We start from the raw sequence: 24,371 nt of genomic DNA, 5'->3' as shown, positions 1-24,371 counted from the left end.
TGGACCCAAACGCCCATCCTCACCCGAATGCACTTATGGCAAGCAGGCAAGAGGAGACCATAGGAAGCCGTGGACCAAAGAAGGCCGAGGGGAGAAAGCGGCATTTGTGACCCAAAAGGGAAAAGTGGGCATCTTGGCCTTAGGAATGGCACCGGTGGTTAAGTGCTGCTTGGTGGAAGGGCCTCGGCGTGCAGGGGATGAGCACTCACATATTGAAAAAATGTAGTGAGACCACCCTTCCTTCTCCCTTACACAGGAGGAGTGACCCTGCTCCCAGGGGGAAGAGCGACACCTAGGAGCCAAAGGGAAGACACCTTTCCAAGCCCGGCCTGGACCTGAGCTTATCAGATACGATTTCTCCAACAGGGGCCAGCCACCCTCTCTCCCCACCTCAGGGAGGGACCTGAAGACTGGGAAAGAAGTTCCTTTTGGCAAAGACCACCAGCTAAATGTAAGCCATGCATACACTGGTTCCAGGAGAGAGAGACTAGCCAAACTGGGTCAAGGAGGTGAGCCTCCGTCCATACTAGGACAAAGTAACTGAGTCCCAAAGGACACTGGCTAAAGGTGAGTGGGCTCCCATGTCCATTTCCTGAGACCGAGGACGCCCCATATGCACTGGCTCAAGGGGATCGAGCCTCCAAATGCACTGACCCGGAGAGGGAGCTACAGGATCTTGCCCGGCCTTGGAATGAGCTGCTGGTGGAGCCCATCCAAGTTCTTGAGGCCCTCCCCACTCCCCCATTTTCTTAAGCACACTTTTTGGGATCTTCGGAAGATCAATTTTATTACAAAGTTTTCGAGAAACAAATTTATCAAGGAAAGCCTCTGCTCTTCCAGAAATATGGGGGAAAGGCCTGAGAAGGGCGGTGCAGGGGACCAGTGTCCCAGGGAGAAACAGTCTGTGGTGTCTCTCCCAGGCGGGGGCAGAGGAGACTCCTGCTGTGCAGGCGGATCCACAGGTGCCTCTGGCGGCACCTGGTGCAGAGAAGCCTGAGCCAGTTCACACGCGTGGCTCCTGCAGGGGTTTGGAGACCACGGGACCCAGGCCCAGGCCCTGAGGTCTGGATGCGGAGAGCACAGCGTCCTCCAGCTGCCGGTGGGGTGGGTCTGACGCAGCTCTCCATCACACGGGAGCCACTCTCGCTCTGCCTCTGCCACGTCTCTGCTCTCTGGTCCCAGGAGTCCCTTCTTCGCTGCCACCCGGCTCACAGCAACACAGCTGTTGGAAGCAGGAGGCGAGCCTCCTAGCCACCCGCTTCCAGGCCTTGGGCTGCCCTGTGGAGGTATCTCTGCGGGAATGGCTGGGCTTCTGGGGCGCAGGGGCAGGTGCAGGGGTCCTCTGGAGCAGCCAGCGGAGGTCGGTGCCAGCCAGGCTGACCCTTCTGAGGTCCTTGTGCCCTGTGTGCTGGGCCTCCTCGGGAAGTCCATGGTCACGGGCCGAGGGACAGGCGCGAAGGGCAAGCTCGCTGGTGCTCCTCCTCGGGAGGACGGAGCCACGGGAAGGGTGTGCGGGTCGCGCAGTCCTCCCCTTGCACGCGCAGCCCGCCCCCTGGCTCAGCTGGTGCCGAAGGATCAGGTAGGCGGCCGCCGTGTCATCAAACTTGCCCCCAGTCAGAGACACCCAGGCCTCGTACGGGTCGTGACCCAAGTCCAACAGGGCTGCCATTATGGCGGGGTCTGGGCGTTTGGGGGGTGGCTCCCCATCCTGACGGGGGGAAGCCTCCTCACCCTCCCTTAGCCACGGGTGCTGGAGGACTTGCTCTACCGTCGGGCGCCGCGCCGGGTCCAGGCTCAGCATGCTGCGGATGAGGCTGCGTGCTCGGGGCGGAACGTGGTCAGGGATGTGGTACCTTCCCTCCCGGATCCGCCTCACCATCCCCGAGCGCAGGAGCGCCCTGAAGGGGCACCTTCCGGTCAACATATAAAACAGGATGACGCCCAGGCTCCACACGTCCGCTGGGGGGCCCTCGTATTCCCGCCTCAGGAGGATTTCGGGAGCAAGGTAGGCCAGGGTGCCCCAGCACCTGCGCAGCTTCTGCCCAGGCCTGACCCTCAGGCTGAGGCCAAAGTCGATGAGCTTGCAGGTGCCAGCCGCATCCACCACGACGTTGGGCAACTTCAGGTCCAGGTGCACCACGCCCTGGCCGTGGCAGTAGCCCACCGCCCCAGCGATCTGCCGGAATACCCTCCGCGCCTCCTCCGGCGGCATGCCCCGGGAAGGGATGTGCTTGAGTGGGCCCCCCACCGCGTGCTCCATCACCAAGTAGACGTGCTCACGGGTCTCGATCACCTGGAAGAGCTGGATCACGTGGGGGTGTTCCAGCCACCTCATCACGCTCCCTTCGGAGAGGGAGAGGGCCGCCTTCCCCTTTACCTTCGGCAGCACTTTCACTGCAACCTCTGCCCCGGTGAGGAGATGGCGGGCTACCTGCACCTCGGCACTCCCACCATGCCCGATGGTCCTCAGGACCTCATAGCGGTCCCGGAAGGCCGTCTCTTCGCGGGAGCTGATCCCCCACAGTGCTACACTAGTCTCTCTACTCTGCCTATGCATCCTGAGCAGGAACCCCACCTAAGGATGCTAGCTAAGAAGAAAAACAAAACAAAACAAAACAAAACAAAACAAAACAAAGGAAAAAACACGAACCCAACAAAACAACAAACCAAAATCAAAAAACCAAACCAAACCAAACCAAAGACCCAAATCAAAAAAAACAATATCCAAAGACCACAACCACCAACCGCCAACCACCAAACGCTCTAACTATCTGGGAGTCCGACAGGTCACCACCAAGAGCTTCCTGTACTTAATGGACAAAAACCCAGCCATGGCCACCCGCTTATATACCGGCCGTTTCAGGTTCCCTCACAATGGCTCCTTGTGAGGTCAGAGAAGAAATGGCCCAGGCAGGGTGGCCAGAACCACCAGGGGTCATCTCACTGGTGGGTCCCAGGGACCCTGCCCACTTCAGAAAAAGAATAAGAATGAACTCTGCTGAGCTTTTGGCTTTGGGGTAGTAGAGACCGATGTTTGCCTGTTGAGAAATTAAAGTTTGTACAATGCTTTCATTCAATTTTCAATTTAAGTTTACAAATCTGAAGTAACATTTGTCTGTGGGAGACCTCAACATGTCTCTACTCAAGGTACCCCACCCACTTTTCTTCCAACTCCAAATCATTACATGGCGACAACGTGCCAAAATGCTTCGTGCCAGAAGACACTGTGAAGCGTGCTACTAATACCTATGGGCATAAGAGGGAGGAAGGGCGCATAGGAATTTCCCCATAAACTACTCAATGAATGTTTGAGGGAAACCCTGCAGCCCAAAATGCAGTGGGCTGACACATTCAAAATGATAAAGGAGAAAATGTGACAGCCAAGAATGCTGGAACCATCCAAAGTGTACTTCCAATGGGTGGAATACATGGATGAGACCAGGTCCTCCCCACTGCTACTGTAACAGAAGACCTCCCACTGAGTAATACATAGTAACAAAACTTAAACTCTCCCAGCTGAGCAGACTGGCAAGATCAAGGCCAAAGAACTCTGCTGCCCTATCCTCACATAATGGAGGGGGAATTCAGGGGTGGAACTCATACTCTCTTTTATTTCAACAAACTCTGTATAAACTGAAGGCAGATGATACATGACTGGAAGAGGTGGGTCATTGGAAAGCTGCTTTTCCCAGTGTCTCCTTCCCTTCTTTCAGTTCCTTTGTTGCCATGAGGGGAGCAATTTTCCTTTGCTTGGTCCTTGGTCCATAATGTGCTGCCTCACCCTGGGCTACAGCAATGTTTTTGACTGTCTACAGACTGAAACCTCTAAATTCATGAGCCCTGGATAAAGCTTTCCTCCCTCAGTTGTTCTTGCTGAGTAGTTTGGTTTCAGCACCAAAAAACGCCAACTGAAACAGAAATTGGTATCTAGAACTGGGGTCACTGTATGGAACACATGGATCAGAAACCTTCAGAGCTGGTTTGCAGTTAAAAAAAAAAAAAAAAATTATCAGTTTATAGAGTTGAAAGCCTTAAAAGTTTTGGAATGTAGTTAGCAGAGCTTAATGGAGAATTCTAGTGGGGGCTCAGAGACCAGAATACCATCAGGAATATAGCACATGCTCAGGAGATTTCAAAAGGAAAGGAGGACCCTACGTCCCCATTAGACTCATTTAGAAATTAGACTAGAGGCTGATTCTGTTCTTTCAGTCACAGAACTTGATTACATTTTGCCCATTTCCTACCCCTGTTTTATGCTGCATTTTAAAGCAATGGTACCCAGGACAGTGCCATCACTAGTGGGTTCCAGTCCTGGAGAAAGCTGGCAGGTGAGTCAGGGCACGTGCATCACGGAGCTAGCAGGCGGGCACCCAAGCCACCTGCTTTGCAGAGCTAGGCGGCGGGCAGCCAACCCACCCAACTGCCAGGCCGAAGACAGATGCCATCACTGAGCAACCACGCTGGACCACCACGTCGAGGTATGTCGCCATCACGCAGCATTCCAGCAGACAAGCCAGCCCACCTGCATCCTGGACCTAGCCAGAGGCTTCTTTATAGGCTGGTGCAGGCATTTTGAATTATTCCTGAGTGTGTGGCCATCATCATTGGAAGGGCACCTCCCTTCCTGAGATACCCACAGGAGGCTAGAGGACCTTTGACGAAACCGAGGAGTCAAGAAGAGGAGGTATTGAGAGTCTGGAGACCAACTCCGAGTCACTGGGTAAATCTCTCCCACTGGTCGGGCTCCCGAATGGGGCAGTAGTCCTGAAACGTAGGTAACTTCGTGGAGTACAGTGGCCCAGTGAGACTCCCCTGCTGGAGCCGAGAACCCAGTCAACTGGGACCACTGCAGAAGAGGACCGCACAGTGAGAGGCTTCGACGCAGAGTGAGGGTCCAAGGCTCAAGCGGTAGCTCTGGTCCCCCGGAAAGATAGCAGAGGAGGGCCACGCAGAGAGGGAGTCCATCACAGGGACAGACTCCCCACCCAGGCGGACAGTCAGAACCCCTGGGAATGTTGCGGAGGAGGGCTTCCCAGTCCAGGGGGTAGTTCTGGACTGAAAGGAACTTCACGGAGGAGAGCTGCCCAGCAAAACTTACCCACCAGGTAAGTCTTCCCCGCTGGGTGAGGCTTTCCCACCAGGGCAATAGAACCAGAGACACAGGCCCAGATCAGACATGCCCCAATCTGCAGTCTACTACCCCTTTGGCTGACAATCAGTCAACAAGGGGAGGCACCTCTACCTACTGACAGGGAATATACCCCATCTGAAGGCCACCACCCCTAAAGAGGCAACTTCCTAGTGGAGCACCGCATTATCAAGATCCTCCCAGACTTCAGGCTACTGAAGGCTAAGAGGTGAGTTACTGGAAATCTACAGACACAATATTAGTCAATAAAGGAAATCTGCAATATCCCAGAGTTTCTCTACTAGAGGTGTAGATACCAGAGCAATATGAAAAAAAAAAAGGGGGGGGGGGGGGGGGGGAAAATGTCCCAAACAAACCTAGATGGTATAGCAATAAAATCCAAAGACAGCATGGCAGAAGAAATGTGAGAAATGGAGTTCAGAATGTACACAATAAAAATGATCAGAGAGGCAAACAAGGAGATGAAAAAGCAAATGCAGGCTTTGACTGATTGCACCATTCAACACTTAAAAGAGCAACAGCAGGAAGCAAAAAAACATTTCAATAAAAAGTTAGACGTACTGAAAAAAAAACAGACAGAAATCCTTGAAATGAAGGAAACAATAAACCAAATTAAGAACTCCATAGAAAGTATAACCAATAGCATAGAACACCTAGAAGACATCAACTCAGACACTGAAGACAAAATATTTAACCCTGAAAACAAAGTTGACCAAACAGAGAAGATGGTAAGAAATCATGAACAGAATCTACAGAATTATGGGCTATCATGAAAAGGCCAAATTTAAGAATTATTGGGATACAGGAAGGCACAGTGAAACAAATCAAAGGAATGAACAATCTATTCAATGAAATAATATCAGAAAATTTCCCAAATCTGATGAATGAAATGGAAAATCAAGTACAAGAGGCTTATAGGACCCCAAACACACAAAATTACAATAGATCCACACCAAGGCACATTATAATGAAAACACCTAATACACAAAATAAAGATAGAATTTTAAAGGCCACGAGAGAAAAGAATCAAATTACATACAGGAGAAACCAATACGGATATCAGAGGATTTTTTTAATCCAGTCCCTAAAAGCTAGAAGAGCCTGGAAAAACATTTTTCAAACTCTGAAAGAAAACAGATGCCAACCAAGAATCTTATGCCCAGCAAAACGTACCTTCAGATTTGATGACAAAATAAAATCCTTCCATGATAAACAAAAGCTAGAAGAATTTACAAAAAGAAATCCGGTGTTACAGAACATTCTCAGCAAAATGTTCCATGAGGAAGAGATGAAAAACAATGATGTGAATCAGCAAAGAGAGGAACTACCCTAAAGAAACAGCAAATAAAAGAGAAATCAAGTCATTTCAAAAAAAATAAAAATGAGCCAAATGATCGAGAATATAAATCATATCTCAATAATAACCCAGAATGTTAATGGCCTGAACTCATCAATCAAAAGACACAGACTGGCAGATTGGATTAAAAAGAAAGATACGACAATTTGCTGCCTGCAAGAGACTCATCTCATAGAAAGAGATACGTACAGACTAAAGGTGAAAGGATGTGGAAAAACATACCATGCACATGGACTCAGCAAAAAAGCTGGGGTATCCATCCTCAATCAGATAAAGTGGACTTCCAGTCAAATTTAGTCAAAAAGGATAAAGAAGGATATTACATACTACTTAAGGGAAGCATAAATCAGCAAGACATAACAATCATAAATATCTATGCCCCAAACAGTGGCTCATCCATATATGTCAAACAAATCCTTTAAATTCCAGAAACCAAATAGACCACAACAAAATAATACTAGGTGATTTTAACACACCTCTCTCACCACTGGACAGATCTTCCGAACAAAAATTGAACAAAGAAACCATAGATCTCAATAACACAATCAATAATTTAGACTTAACGGACATTTATAGAATATACCATCCAACAAAGAGCGAATACACGTTCTTCTCAGCAGCACATGGATCCTTCTCCAAAATAGTCCATATATTATGCCACAAAGCTAATGTTAGCAAATACAAGAAGATAGAGACACTTCCTTGTATTTTATCAGATCATAATGAATTGAAATTAGAAGTAAATGAAAGAGTAAAAAACAAACTACTCCAACACCTGGAGATTAAACAATATGCTATTATACGATGAATGGATAACAGAAGATATAAGGAAGGAAATTAAAAAATTCTTAGAGGTAAATGAGAACAAAGAAACATCATATCAAAATCTCTGGGACACTATAAAAGCAGTTCTTAGAAGAAAATTTATTTCATGGAGCGCATTCAGTACAAGAAGAAAAAAATTAACAAACAAACAATCTAACACTACAGCTCAAAAGCCCTACAAAAGGAAGAACAGAGCAACACGAAAGTAGAAGACAGGAAACAGTGAAAATCAGAGCTGAAATCAACAAAATTGAAACAAAAGAAACAATCGAAAAAATTGACAAAACAAATAGTTGGTTCTTTGAAAAAATAAACAAAACTGATAAACACTTAGCCACACTAACAAAGAGAAAACAAGAGAAAACCCAAATTACTAAAACGTGGAATGAACAAGGAAATATCACAACAGACACGATTGAAATACAAAACATAATTAGAAACTATTTTGAAATTCTATACTCCAACAAAAGACAATCTCAAAGACATCAACAGGTTTCTAGAGACATATGAATTACCTAAACTGAACAAGGAGGACATATACAATTTAAATAGATCAATTTCAAGTAATGAAATAGAAGAAGTCATCAAAAGCCTACCAACAAAGAAAAGTCTGGGACCAGATGGGGTCTCAGCGAGTTCTACAAAACCTTTAAAGAAGAGCTCATTCCAATACTCCTCAAAGTATTTCATGAAACAGAAGAGGAGGGAACCCTCCCAAACTCATTCTATGAAGCCAATATCACCCTGATACCTAAACCAGACAGAGACTCATTGAGGAAAGAAAATTTCAGACCAATATCCTTAATGAACATCGATGCAAAAATTCTCAACAAAATTTTAGCAAATCGCATACAAAAACATATTAAAAAGATAGTGCACCACGATCAAGTGGGTTTTATCCCAGGGATGCAAGGTTGGTTCAACATCAGGAAATCAATAAATGTAATTCACCATATCAACAGACTTGAAGTCCAGTATCACATGAGTATTGCGATAGATGCACAAAAAGCATTTGATAAAATATAGCATTCCTTCATGCTCAAAATACTGGAAAAAACAGGGATAATGGGAACATTCCTTAACATTGTAAAGGCCATCTATGCTAAGCCCATGACCAATATCATTCTAAATGGTGAAAAACTGAAAGCATTCCCCCTAAAAACTGGAACAAGGCAGGGATGCCATCTTTCACCACTTCTATTCAACATCGTCCTTGAAACTCTAGCCAGAGCAATTAGACAGACAAAGGAAATTAAAGGGACAGGAATAGGAAAAGAAGAACTCAAACTATCCCTATTTGCTGATGACATGATTATATATTTAGAGGAAACAGAAAATTCCACCAGAAAACTTTTAGAACTCCTAAGTGATTCAGTAAAGTAGCAGGTTACAAGATCAATGCTCATAAATCCAATGCATTTTTATACATAAATGATGAATCTTCAGAAAGAGAAGTTAGGAAAAATACCCCATTCACAATAGCTTCAACAAAAATAAAATACTTGGGAATCGATCTAACAAAGAGGTGAAAGACCTCTACATAACTACAGAACACTAAAGAAAGAAATTAAAGAAAACCTTAGTAGGTGGAAAGATCTCCCATGTTCTTGAATAGGCAGAATTAATATTGTCAAAATGGCCATACTACCAAAAGTGTTATACAGATTCAATGCAATTCCAATTAAAATCCAATGATGTACCTTACAGAAATAGAGCAAGCAATTATGAAATTCATCTGGAAGAATAAGAAACCCAGAATAGCTAAAGCGATCATTAGCAGAAAGAGCGAAGCAGGGGTTATCACAATACCAAATCTTCAACTCTACTACAAAGCAATAGTAACAAAAACGGCACAGTATTGGTACCAAAACAGAAAGGTAGATCAATGGTACAGAATAGAGGACACGGACACAAACCCAAATAAATACAATTTTCTCATACTAGACAAAGGAGCCAAAAATATGCAATGGAGAAAAGATAGCCTCTTCAACAAATGGTGCTAGGAGAATTGGAAATCCATATGCACAGAATGAAACTAAACCCATATCTCTCACCATGCATGAAACTAAACTCAAAATGGATTAAGGACCTTGGAATCAGACCAGAGACCCTGCCATCTTATAGAAGAAAAAGTAGGTCCAGATCTTCAACATGACAGCTCAGGACCAGACTTCCTCAACAGGACTCCCATAGAACAAGAAATAAAAGAAAGACTCAATAACTGGGATAGATTCAAACTAAAAAGCTTTCTCTCAGCAAAGGAAACTATAATCAATGCGAAGAGAAAGCCTACAGAGTGGGAGAAAATCTTCACCACTCATACTTCAGATAGAGCACTAATTTCTAGAATATATAAAGAACTCAGAAAACTCTACACCAAGAATACAAATAACCCAATCAACAAATGGGCTAAGGATGTGGACAGACACTTCACAGAACAAGATCTACAAGCAATCAACAGACATATGAAAAAATGTTCAACTTCTCTAGTAATAAGAGAAATGCAAATCAAAACTACCCTACGATTCCATCTCACCCCAATTAGAATGGCGATTATCAAGAATACAAGCAACAATAGGTGTTGGAGAGGATGTGGGGAAAAAGGTACACTCATATATTGGTGGTGGGGTTGCAAATTAGTGCAGGCACTCTGGAAAGCAGTGTGGAGATTCCTTAGAAAACTTGGAATGGAGTCACCATTTGACTCATCTATCCCACTCCTTGGCCTATACCCAAAGGGCTTAAAATCAGCATCCTAGAAAGATGCAGCCACAACAATGTTCATAGCTGCTCAATTCACAATAACCAGATTGTGGAACCAACCTAGATGCCCTTCAAGTGAAACTGTGGTATACACACACACACACACACACACACACACACACACACACACACAATGCAGTATTACTCAGCCATAAATAATTAAAAAATTATGGCATTTGCAGGCAAATGGATGAAACTGGAGAACATCATGCTAAGTGAGATAAGCCAATCTCAAAAAACCAAAGGAGGAATGATCTCATTGATAAGCGGATGATGACACACAAAGGGGGGTGGGAGGGGGACAAGAATGGAGGAAGGAGGGACTGTATAGAGGGAAAAGAGAGGTGGGAGGGGTGGGGGTGAAAGAATGGACATTTTTTTTAAGCTGTCTGTTTTATCTCAACTCCCTAAGGTTTCCCTCCCAGTAATGGGAACAAAGCCCTTAAAGCTGTTCTCTGTTCCCAAACAAAGAATAAAAGAGTAAATTGAGCCAGACAGCTAGATAGTGCTCAAACAGTAGGATTACCAGAAACTACTGACCCTGTTGTAAAACATTGTGAAACATGTTGTATGTTATCAGCAAACCCAGACCCCCTTTGAAATTTCCCGGCAGCTTTGTTCCCCATTTTTCCTTTTTCCCCCCCTTTTTCCCCCTTTCATGTGCGACCCCTCCTGATGTGTGGTTTCTGCCTTTATAAACCTACAAGATTTTCTGCTAGGGACTCGACTCCTCGAGTTGGGTCCCAGCACGCTAGAATAAACACCTCTTGCGGTTTGCATCAAGTGACGCCTCCTGTGGTTGATTGGGATTGCCGTCCATCCATGGGACAGAGTTTGGGTTTCCTTTTTGGGGGCCTTACAGGGGGAAGGAAAAAAATAACAGTGTATCAAAAACTATTACCCTATGTAAATGTATGATTACACAAATGGTATGCCTCTACTTCATGTACAGAGAAACAAGATGTATCGCATTTGTTTACAATACAAATAAATTTTTTAAAAAAATTTTTAATGCAATGGATTAATTAATCTGGAGGAGGAAATTTCAAGACACAGCACAACATTCAGTCATTGGTATGGATATTGCTGGTAGCTTTTAGCCCAATTTACTGTGAGAATGGCAAGTAGCAAACAGAGCTAAAGGGATTTTCAAAAATTGTAGTATTTACAGAAAAGTGCCTGCAAAGCTTAGGCTAAGGAAGATGTGCTAATTGAAGAGATTACAGGCCCTAAAGAGATGCTAAATTCTTTGCTCAAACACAAAAGGAAAGATGCTTTGAGGGTATCTCAAGAATTTGCAAGACAATATCCACTAAGAGCTCCCCTATTACACTATCCCTGCTTTTCAAATAGTTTTTATCCAGAGGTTTTGAATTTCGTCATATGATTTTTCCAGGCTTGTCAATGAAGCACATTATATGAGGATTTTATTGTCTGTCCATATTCATGATGGACTTTGGTCAGTCAATTTTGGGTTTCTTCCATTATTTTATTTGGGCTCCGTATTTTCTGGTTAATGCTCTGGTAACGCCAGCTTCATAAAATAAGTTGTGAATTGTTCCCTGTTCTTCTACTTCATGGAAATGATTGCATAGAATTGGCATTGATTCTTTTTTACTGTGTGGTATAATTCTCTAGTGATATCATCTACCTGATTATCTTTTTGGAGATGTTCAAGTTAAAAAGTTAACTTCCTAATGGTCAATGGACTCTCAGAAGTTCATGTTCTTGTGGTAATTCATGCTATTTCAAAAAATTGATCTGTTTCATCTCAATTGTAGTTTTTGTGTTCAATTGTTCAGTTATATTACTCCATCTTCTCTTACTCTCATGAAATACCTGAGACTGGATATCATACAAAGAAAAGGGGTTTATTTAGCTCATGGTGGTAGATGCTCAAAGTCCAAGATCAAGTAGTACCATGTGTCTGGTCTCTGCTAAGGGTCCAAAGGATTATGGCATCACAATGGTGGAAGCACATCCAACACACAAAGGAGAGATTGAAGCCAGAATTGGGAACAGGCAGTTAGTGTAGAAATAGGGAATCGGGTCAGATCGAGGAAGTGGAGGCCATAAAACCATCTGCCTCTGGAAGTTGGAGACTGCTGTGGGAGAATAGAATGTCAAGGACCTGCAGAACCCATTGATAACCAAATTTACCTGCCCTTGTCAGAGACTGCAGGCAGGAAGATGCTGATTAATGCCTCCTGGGCCCTTACCTGCCTGAATCACTTTGGCCCTCCCCCTGCCCCATCTGCTTCTCACTTTTTCACTTCTCACCTGCAAAACCAGGCCTAATCCCATAGGCAGGAAGGAAAGAGATAAGGGGGAGAGAATGGGAGAATAAAACCCATAAAAAGGACAGGATTTGCTCATCCCATGGATTCCGCCTTTGGGTCCCCTTCTTCCACCCGGGAGAAGTCTGCTTTTACTTTTCTTTAATAAAGCTGCATTTTCCACTCTACATTTGCCTTGGCGTGCTTCTCCGGCGTTATACTTCAACACCTGAGGAAACAGGACTCGTCACCGGTAAAGAGTGGTATTGAAAGAATGGACATTTTTTTAAGCTGTCTGTTTTATCTCAACTCCCTAAGGTTTCCCTCCCAGTAATGGGAACAAAGCCCTTAAAGCTGTTCTCTGTTCCCAAACAGAGAGTAAAAGAGTAAATTGAGCCTGATAGCCAGATAGTGCTCAAACAGTAGGATTACCAGAAACTATTGACCAGAATCTACAGCCTGTTGTAAAACATTGTGAAACATGTTGTCAGCAAACCCAGACCCCCTTTCAAATTTCCTGGCAGCTTTGTTCCCCCTTTTCCCCCTTTCATGTGTGACCCCTCCCGATGTGTGGTTTCTGCCTTTATAAACCTACAAGATTTTCTGCTAGGGACTCGACTCCTGGAGTTGGGTCCCAGCGCGCTGGAATAAACACCTCTTGCGGTTTGCATCAAGTGACGCCTCCTGTGGTTGATTGGGGTTGCCGTCCATCCATGGGACAGAGTTGGGGTTTCCTTTTTGGGGGCCTTACAGTATCAAGATCACAGGGTGACACAAGATGGCAGAGTGAGTGAAGAAGCCAGGCTCATTCTTTTATGTTAACTCTCTAAGAATTAACTGGGTCCTATAAGAACATCCTAATCCCCTTTCAAAGATGATGCCCCATGACCCAATAACCTTTCATTTGGTCCACCTCTTAAAGATTTCATATCTCCTGGCAAAATCACCACACTGAAGACCAAGATGCCCTTAGGGGACAACACCACACCCATAACAACAGCAAACACTTTCTCTTTATTCAGGGTCTGCTGTGATTCATACTTCATTTAATACTTAATATTGAAATTGTGTCCATTCTTTCCTCCTTCATCAGTGTTATTACAAATTTGTGAATTGTATTAATCATTTCAAATTACCAGCTGTCACACTGATTTCTTTCATTATTTCTACTTTCAATTTAAACAATCTCTGCTTTTACCTTTAGTAAATCCTTTCTTCTGCTTGCTTCTCATTTATTTTGCTCTCCAAACACCCGAAACCCACCCAAGATTCCTCAGGTGGTAATAAAGTCTATTCCTCATTTCTAAGGATTTTGTAAGTGCCATTAGTTTCCCAAAATTTTTTAAAGGTTGTATTTTCACTAGGTTCGGTGTCTATCTTATTTCTCTTCAAACTGCTGTGACCCACAGATTATTTAAAAGTGTGCCTATTTTCCAATGTGTTGGAGATTTTCTTTTATCATCCTGTCTTCTAGTTTGAGTCTCTGTGGTGAAAGAACATGCCTAGTATGATTTTAATTCCTTTAAACAGTTTTGCTTTATGGCATGGGATATGGTTTATATTGATTTGTGTGCTTTGGGAAATTATAAGTATTCTGTTATTGGGCTGTTAAATTCTCCTATATTTATGGTGATTTTTCTGCTTAAAGGTGTGAAATAAATCACTAAACACATATGCCTAACAAAATTTTCATACCTTAAGAAAGTCAGTTTTAATATGGTATAGTATCCAGATCCAATTTATACTCCACCATTAGAATAATATATCACCTATGTTGAATGTAATTACATATTTTAAGCAATTGTTGTCACCAACTCTTAGCAAGCTAACTAAAAATGAACAGTTTTCAGGGGAAATCAAAGCAATTAACACACCTGTAGGGCAAAACTGGCATACACTTGTATCCCATTCAGAGGTCCATTCACCAAAGTTACACTAAATTACAGAGCCAGTCTGACAAATGTGAAACTAATGATCTGGTTGCAAAATCTACTGAATTTTAAAATAAAATCCTTTAAGTTTATTTTCTGGGAATTGACTTTCTGAACAGATTATATATGTAAGAGGAGCCATTTATTTCATCAAATTCATCTAACGTTAGATGAGATGAATCAGGCTGATCATATACAGAGCCCATATAAGAGCTTGAGGAAACCACAATGCGTGGGCCACTTAGGAGACTGTATGTAGCTGAAGGAAACTTTAGTGAACGGGAAAATAGTCCTGAGGAAATTGCCCAGGATGCACCACAGAGAATCAAAAAGATGAAAAAGTGGAAGAGAGGCTCTGAAATTCAAGAATTCCCCAGATGTCAATCAGAATTCTATGGGGGAAATGCAAGAGAAGGAAGCATGCAAGATAGTCAAAAGAGAGCACTCTCCAAGTCAAGAGTAGAAGTTCCTACTCAAGCAAACATGAGCTTCATCAGATCCTCCCTCAGCATTTGAGGAGCTACATCTCCAGAAACTGTGGCGGGAGAGAAGAAAGGAAAGCAGAAGGAAATTGATGTTATTTCAATGCAACTGCTCATCACATATGTCCCATCCTCTGCCTCACTTCTTTGGTTCACTGGGTTCAAGACTGAAGTCTCTGCTCTCATTTTGTCAAGGAGCAGAGATTCACTATCTTTCATTGGTTTGTGTGCCTCTGCTGGTTAGCACAAAGACATACACATAATAATTGCTTAATAAAGACTACTGAATGAATGTGAACTCTGAGACTTCCAGAGTTCAGTGTCAGGGCCACAGTGACATAAAGGGTAAGAAAAGAAGAATGGATCTGAATTTAGAATTGTCTGACCACCACAGCCTGCACTGATTCCACAAAGCTTAGCAATGTCTGCATGCCTCCTATTATGGTTGGGATCTTGAACATCTCCCAAATGTCATGTGTTGAGTCTTGGTTCCCAAAGCAGTAGTGTTCAGAGGTCGGGCCACTGGTAGGTGACGGAAACATAAGGGCAATTAATTCATAAATGGATTAATCAATCATACTTCGATGGGCTACTAGGAGAACACACTAGGAGCCTAGTGGGACAAAACAGGTCATTGGAAGCACTCCCTTGAAGGGTGTACTTTTGTCTGCAGCATCTTCCTCTCCCTCTTTCTGCTCCCTGTATGCCAGAAAGTAAGCAGATTGGTTCCAATGTATTCCCTGCCATTATATTCTGTCTTGTCAGAGGCCCAAATAAATGAGGCCAAACCAGCATGGATGGGAACCTCTGAAATTAAAAACCAATATAAATCTTTCTTCCTCTAATAAAAATTGTCTACATCATCCAGAATTTATTTACCTTATGTAATATAAGATAAAATAAAGCTGCTCCCCCACCCTTTAAACTGCAGTCATTTTCCCCACCTCCCAACTACTCGTCAGTCTGTGAACATCCCTAGCTATTGGTTCATCAGTCAGCTTGCAAGTATCCTTCTCCGTCATTGGTCCCCTGTTAGCCTGGCGAAATTCAACTGCTTAAGGGTAGCGTCCCCACTATCTTTTCTCATGCTTTCTCTCTCCTACTCACTTTCTTTCTCTCTCCTCCTCGCTTTTCACACTCTCTTTTGTGTTTGCCCTTTCTCTTTTCCTCTCATTTTCTCTCTTACCCTGAAGGGAGACACTCTGTTTGCTTAATAAGCCCTCTTATGTCAATTCCCATGTCTGGCGTGGTTTTCTGGGTTCTTACACCTTATATAGTCTTGGATATAATATTGAGGATTTTTTCTTGTTTTTATGAGGAGGGGGCAATTGACTGACCCCAGGGTTGATTTACCACTGAGTCAAATCATCATAACTTTTTCTCTTTTCTTTTTAAAAGACAGGTCTCCCTAGGTTACTTAGGGACAGGCTGGCTTTCAACTTGCAATCCGAGTACCTCCACCTCCCAAGCCACTGGGATCACAGGTGACTGCTACTGCAACTAGCTAGATACAGAAAATTTAATAATCACACAGCACGTATGTTGTCATAGTAAATGGACATAAAGAAACTAAGGCCCAAGGCATCACTGTGTACTAGAACTATTTGTGATGAACGGCTTATATGGGCTGTCCAATATGGTAGCCACAAAACACATATGACCCTTGAGCAACTAAAATAGTGGTATTTTTCCATTTGATTTTAATTAATTAAATTTAAATAGTCACAAGTGGCTAGTGGCAACTCCACTAAACAAAAAAGAAATAAAACAGAGTTCCTACATTACTTGTCTTCCTGTTATTAAATTAAAAAAAAAAAAAAGAAAGAAATGCAAGAATACAGGTTGTTATGGTTTAGATCTGATAGCTCCAAATGGGTCATGTGTGGAAGGCTTGGTACCCAATGCAAAAATGTTCAAAGATGGGGCTTAGGGAAAGTGATTGGATCATATTGATTCTATCCAAACAATGGATTAATCCACTGAAAACTGAATAGAGTTCTGGGAGGCAGTAGAAACTGTAGGTGGTAGAGCATGGTTGGAGGAACTAGTTCACTAGATGCCCTGGAAGAATACATACTGTACCCAGCTCCTTCCTTCCTGGCTGCAAGGAAGTGAGCCACACCCTTCCTCAATAACATTCTACCTCACATTGCCCTTCCACCATGATGTTCTTGCCTCAGCCCAAAGCAATTAAGCCGGCCAACAATGAACTAAAACTTTGAGCCAAAGCAAATCTTTCTCTAAACTCTTTTTCTTAGGCATTTGTCAAAGCAACAAAAAGCTGATGCACACACAGATCATCATAGAAAACCTCTACTCCATCTGCCCATTTTGAAAGTCATCACTCCAAAAGTCATAAATCTGTACATACTGTTAACTCTCTTTTTAACCTAAGGCAAACTTTTTTAAAAGTTTTATAACTCATGTCTTAATTTAAGATTTTAAAGCATGTCATAAATATAAAAATAAAGTAGAGCACACTATTTATAACTAGCAACAAGACTATGCTTAAAAAGGAAAAGACAAAGAAAAAAAAAAAAAAGCAAAGCAAATGGAAACATGACATATCTATTAAAATTGTGGAGCAAAAATACACAGGCAACTAGTAACAGGATTTCACCACTGAGCAGCAGGTTTGATAATCAAGTGATAAAAAGATCTTTCATAAGCATTCCAATGTATAATTTGTCACATTTCATCTGTTCATTAGTTGATGAACGTTTGTGTTGTTTCTACTTTAGGGCTATTATAAATAGAATAATTCTATGAAAAGAAAAAAATCTTCCATTTTTCTCTGTATATTCTTCTGAGAATCATGGATTTTTGCCATGATGTACTATTGTCAAAACAAAATTTCTCATTCAATAGTTTTTTTCTAGTATTACACAAGGTATCTGCAACCACGCTCCCAACAATTACTAAAAAGATTCTCAGTTCTTATGGGAGGTAACAAGAAAATAAGGTCTCTTTATCTTCTTAAAGACAGAGGCAGACATAGAGAGGCAAACTAGCCTTCAGTCTCTTTTACTCTGTGTGACATGTGCAACGACCTAGAAATCCAACATTTCAGGCTGAGGTTATAGGTCAGTGATAGTGCTCTTGCCTAGCCTGTGTGAGGGACTGGGTTTGATCCTCAGTACCACACAAAAATAAATAAAATAAAGGTATTTTTTAAAAATTGTTACTTTAAAAAAAAAAAAAAAGAAATCAGATATTCCCTTTGTGATAACTTATGGTACACAAGGAAAATGAAATGAGGTCTTCAGCCTCCATCCAGCCTAGAACACACTGGCAAAAAGTAAGGGTCTCAAGGATCACATCTACAGGAAGAAGGGAAACTAGAAATCACACTGTCCAATAAAGGCAGACAATCAGAAAAATTTTTTTCTGAGAACTCACAGTATAAGCCAGATATGTATAGTGCCTGTGTGGGAAGAAAAATAAGTAAACCTCAAAACAGTAATTTTGGTTTAAAGTGGTTCCTGCTCAACAGTGTCTCTACTCTCCCAATAGAAAAACACTAATTCATTCTAGCAGAATGAATCCTAAAAAATAAATCTCAAGGGAAAATTCCAAAAAATAAGGGTCACAGGCTAAAATCAAAACACAAAACGAGATACCAAGAATAAAAGTGAAAAGAAACTACCAACCACATTAGACCTAGGAAACCTTCAATAATTAGAATTACAGAGATAGAATATAAAATATCTAAAGAATACTTAAAAACAAAATAAAATGAAAAAAATAAATTAAGAGCAGAAAGTCAAAAAATTGCAGAGTTTTAAAAAAGAGCCAAAGAAAAGTTATAAGGAAGAAAGTATAATGGAAATTAAAAATAAAAGATGAAAGGTACATGCAGAATACAGGTGAAAGCACAGTTAGGAAACTAAAATCGAAAATTCAAATGGAGACTGTAATAAAGGTAAATAAATGGAAAGTGTAAATTACAGAATTGAAAACAACAAGTTTATGAAGGAAAAGTTCTAACGTGACAAATAAGACAGAAAAATTAAATATTCAAGGAGATAAAGGTTGAAATTTTCACAAAATTTGCAAAAGACACCAATCATATTCAAGAAGCAAAGTAAAATAAAATCCCTAGCAGGATAAATAAGAAAATCCATCTATCACACAAAAGAAACTTGAGAACACCAAAGACAGAAAATATCATAAAACAAGGCAGAGAGAGAGGGCAGATTAACTGTAAAGGAAAGAATTATACATAAAAGGCCAAGCTCTCATAATCAGCAATGAAAAGCTGAGAAAAATTTTATCTCCAATGTGCTAAGAAAAGATAACTAAAAACCCTCAACATGATGCCCCAGAGAAGACTAACCAACAAAAGTACTGACAAAGATAATTTCAGATGAAAAACAGTTTAACCAACAGACTCGAAGGGATCGTAATAATGCAGTTGAAGCATAAATAATCAGTGAAAAGTAGTACAGGAACCAGTAAATGATGATGAGATTGTGTGTATACATGTATACAAATTTGTAGTGTAACTCAAAAATAGTAATATCTATAAAAAAAAAATAAAAAGGATACGATTAAAATGTCACTTAAAATCAGCATATGATCAAGAAAGAAGGTATCAATATCAAAGTACTCTTTGGTTCAGGAGAAGAGATTACTGGTCAGTTTCATCCCTTTTAAGTACATGCATGTTAAATTCCTTTGCTATGTTTTTCTTTCTTTTTTCCTTTGCTATTTTATGATCAGAAATGACATTTGTCTTCTAAATCAGTAATTGAGAGAAAATGAAATTAAATTTAAAATCTATGCAAAAGAAGGTAAGCCAGAAGAGGTGGCTACTTCTAATTATGTGGAGAAACTAAGACTATCTCCAGTAACCCGTGATTGACAGATATACAGAAATGAGTGTTAGCTGCCTCCCCAGTTGACCCCCAAATTCTCTTTTTTATACATTTAAATGCCATAGAGATAGGGATTTGTTCACTCAAGTCCCACACCTAACATAATAAATTTGAAAATAGTAGGTGTTCAATAAATATTTTTTAATGAATTCATTTTGAAGGTGCAGATTAAGCTAGAAACAAAAGCACTTCACTTACAAATACCTGTTAAATTCTCTAATTCAACCTCAGCTCCTAACTCTAGCCACATTAAGAATAAAGAAAGTAAAAATCAAAACCTCATTCTTTCAATCGACAAATCTTCATTGAGAAGTTATTACATGCAACACACTGCCTGGTAAAGAAAAGTAACAAAACATTTGAAGGTCCTACTTTCATGCTCATTAGTTTATAGTACGAAGATCAGTTTGGAGGTAGTAAAATGTGGAAAAAAAAAGACTACACTAAAGATTTTTTATTCTTCATGCTATTAATTAAACCTTACTCATTCTCATGTTTCGACAGGGTCTTTTCGTTTTAAACACTTCTTACAACATATAAAACTTAAGAAATGTTCAAAAACGTACTTATTAGAATATCAAATAATGTATTTTATTCATCACTAACCTCGATTATAGTATGTCATTCAACCTTCAGACTATACATACACAAAAACATAGCATATATTCTCATGCAGAAATTTTCATTTTCATACAATAAAATGTCAGAAGCAATTGATCTTCCTCAGACCCTGGCAGCTCAGAAATTACCTAACTGCTCAAACATTTCATAACAACTTCTGCTGAGACTTTTTTAAGACACACTCTGGATCAGTCACCAACCTAAATTAGCCTTAGCATACAGATTGCCATCTCCCCTTGTAGGCATTAAAATTAACATGAATGATACACATCAGGTACACCATGTTTTGTTTTTTTAAAACAATCTGTCTCCTATCAGCTAATAATGTGACCAATTTTAATATGCACAGTTTAGCAAAATTACACTGATTTTTAAATTTTTTTAAAGTATTTTTTAGTTGGAGATAAACACAATACCTTTATCATATTTATTTATTTTTATGTAAGGCTGAGGATCAAACCCAGTGCCTTACACTAGCTAGGCAAGCCATCTATCACTGAGCCACAACCACAGCCCCTGATTTTGAGCCACAAGTGCAGACCCCTGATTTTTAAGTTTTCCACACAATTATTTCTCAGAGGCACCAAAATTAGCCTTGCCCCAAAGTGCAAAAGTTGTAGAACACCTATGTAGTGTTTCCAAATTACATGACACCCAATTAAATTTAGATTTCAGATAAATACATTTTTAGAGTGTCTGAAATTCAAATCTTATAGCATGTCCTACATTTTTATTTGCTAAACATAACAATACTGAATTATGGATCCCTACAAAGACACCATTTCAAACAAAAGAAAAAATTGGATGTTTTTTTTTTTTTGCTTTGTCAAACAAGAATCAGCAAGTATGTTATTCATACCAAAATTCAGCGTGAAATTCAGTCATAAACTCATAGCTTCTGATTAATTTAACTGTTCTCTTAAAAAAAAATCTTAACATTTAAAAAAATTTATGAAAAAAATTAATTCCATGAGCTATATACTAATCAATAATAAATAAAGTACCACTGAGCATATTTCTGTGCATATAAATATTATGTATTTAACTTTTACCTTGAGAAATTGTTGAGGTATACCAGCTATTTATTTCAAAACATCATGAGGAAAGTATTAAACAGACGTCATTCATTTTTCCTTTGTATTTGATTTGGAAATATGCCCTGAAGATGTTGCAATAGATGACTTACCTCACAGGATTGCTGGTCAAAGAAACACGGAGGGACTCCAAGTATGTCACAAGTCTCTCATCCTCGGACCCCATTTTCAGTTCATAGATGAAATCCTGAGGTGAAATCTGTTGGCTGCTTTTCAGACTTCCCTGTAAAATAAATCAAAAATATTTAATTTATGCTGCATAAAGATTCTACACAAAATAACATATTAATCCCACCTCTCCTATTAACAGCAGCACACAACTACTATGATTACTATTATTTGGGGGAAACAAATAATATTTCATTATTTCTGCCCATAAATCTATAAAATCATCCTATGATATTCACAAGAGACAGTAACATATCAAATGATTTACAAGTTAATAAAAACAATAATGTATTAAAATAATAATATTTTTCAAATGAAAATGTCATGGGGAACTACTAAGTGGGTATTAAAAAATCTTTGAATAATCTATTTCAGTCTAATTCAAAATAAATACAAAAACTCAAAACAAGAAATACGCTATGAAAATTAGCACTCTGAGCAACACAGAAAAAGCTTTAGTCTTTGATTCATTCAGTTACCATTGAGAGTCTAGTTCTAGGCAATGTTGACACAGGGATTATCAAAACTACATGGGAAAGGAAAAACCAAAAGAGAATAATACCTTTCAATGCAGTCTGATTCCTATAACAGAACAAGAGACCCAAAGTAAGAACACCTACCTACCTTGAAAGAATGAATCAAGGGAGCCCAAGTCACATGGGAAAGGGAAGTAAAAAATTAGGAAATAAAAGAATTAGAAAGGAACTCAGCCCAGAATGAGAAATAGCAACATATAACTCAAGATATAAAGACCAGGTCATGGAGTGGTAGAGCACCACTACACATTTAGCCTCCTGGGGGGGATTTTTGAAGATCTAGTGAGGTGTGAAATATAAGTTGTAAGATATGGAGGTTTACTCATTATCTGACAAACATTGACCACTAAATACCATACACTGTTCTTATTGCTGAGAATAGAACAGCAAACAAGAAATAAAAATTCTTCCCCTGGGGAACTTTTATTGTAATGGGAAGAGGTACACAATAAACAGTTAAAATGTAAATAACTATTATAGAGAAAAATAAAAACAAGAAAAGGAAATGATCATACCATGATGCACACAATTTACACAGGGTGGACAACTGCATCCTCATAGGGATGAATGAAAAGGTCTCCAACTTGAGTATTTAAATAATGAGCTGAAGAAGATAAGAGTCAAACAGGCAGGTATCTGTGAAAAACTGTTTTGACAGAGGAGCCTATAAACTTTACAGGTCACCAAAAGAAACTTGGACTTTTACTCTGAGATCAAAAGGCATATTCAGAGGTGTGTTTATAGTCTGCATGGGAAATGATGAGGTTGCCAAAGTATCAATAGTCCTAAATTATACCTATTTAAGTTACACATTAGACATCAAAAGGCAAAGAAAGGAAATCTCAAAGCAGATTATTTGAGATGATAGGAAATTAGGTGTCTTTTAAATCCACCTCTCTTATTTTATTAATTTGCTATAATGTTACTTAAGAAAACATAACCAACAGAGCAAAACAAATTAGCACTAGGAAGACAGGCTATTTTGTATTCATGTCAATATCAAAGTAGTAATTTATTAAAGAAAAATTCTATGGTATCTCAAAAGTATTCAACATGGCAAAAAGCCAGGAGCAGCCTGTTATCGCAGGTATTCAGTAAGCTGAGGAAGGAGTAGAGAAAGTTCAAGGCCAGCCTAGGCAACTTAGTAAAAGTGATTAGGACTGCAGGTATCAAATTGTTTTCAGAAAATACAGAAGTACACTAACCACCCCCATGTGGTAGGATATATCTGCACTCTCTTAGGAGCTTCCTTGGGAACTGTGGTCATTCAGAAAAAAATGTGTCACTGTAGCTTCTTCTCAGGTACACACTGTGCTGAGGTACACAGTGAAGAAAAGGTGGGCAAACAAGACCTCTGTGTGGACAGAGGCAAATGACCTGATGGTTTGCGTTCAAGAACTGTGGGTATAAGGAGGGAAGGAAGGACATGGTAGGGAGGCAGCAGACATGAAATAACTGCAGAGTAAATAGATTATCATTTTCAATGGTGTAGTGTGCTCAGGAAAAGAAGTCTGTACATCATATTTACAGGTAGTATTTTACTCTCCCAGGTAATGGGTAGCTGGGATTGGCTAGAGAAACAAAGATCACTGGGAGTGATGAAGTCAAGTAAATGAGAAAGTGAAATGTTGGATGGACCATTTATGACAGTGAGGCTGTCACAGACAATGACAGTGGTAGCAAGAGGAAGAAAAGCAATGTGCTAGCGAGCCAAACCTTCTAGGAAGTAGGAGGAGTCTATTAGCACACGCCAGCATCTCCTTGTGATGTCCATCAGTATGAACCTGACTGCAGCAGTGTCTCCTTCAGCCTAAATCTTCACTCCATCACCAATGCTTTACAAAGTGCCTGCCCCAATGAATGAATGAAGTTATGATAAAATGGAAGATATGTACCAACTAAAGATTAAAATTAAGAAAGGAGAAAATAAGTTATTCACACACACAAAAATATTCTGCAACAAGTCCTTACTTAGAAAGGAATATGGGAAATTCAAGACATAGAAAATAAACCTGCTAATTGGGAGAACTGGTTTTCAACCCAATTTCAACTCTTTTATTATATTCATTATGATCCTACCAAAATACAAATGTGAAAGAAAGGAAAACAAGGGGAGAAAATAGTCACAAGAATCAGATGTATTCCTTTTCTACACAGGTATTCTGTGTTCATTTTACCTAACTTCAAAGGAAGTGGGAAGAAGAAGGGGCGAGGGAAGGACACTCGAGACTGTAAATCTCCAAGTCCATTAGCCATGACGATGAAAATTCTTAGAAAGCTTTATCCCCTGTG

General features: G+C 40.5%; 1 protein-coding gene across 1 annotated transcript in view; it reads right to left on the bottom strand.

Moving 5' to 3' along the window:
- Positions 1–24,371, bottom strand: part of DIAPH3 (diaphanous related formin 3) — a 495,179-nt gene that overhangs the window by 342,299 nt on the left and 128,509 nt on the right. The window contains exon 5 of the mRNA XM_079137635.1: positions 21,468–21,598. Coding sequence (XP_078993761.1) covers positions 21,468–21,598 — 131 coding nt within the window. The remainder of the gene's footprint in view (positions 1–21,467; positions 21,599–24,371) is intronic.

The sequence above is a fragment of the Sciurus vulgaris genome, assembly GCF_902686455.1.
Source record: "Sciurus vulgaris genome assembly, chromosome: 4".
Taxonomy (NCBI): domain Eukaryota; kingdom Metazoa; phylum Chordata; class Mammalia; order Rodentia; family Sciuridae; genus Sciurus; species Sciurus vulgaris.
The sequence above is the reverse complement of the archived record's forward strand: the minus strand, read 5'-3'. Positions and strand labels throughout refer to the sequence as shown.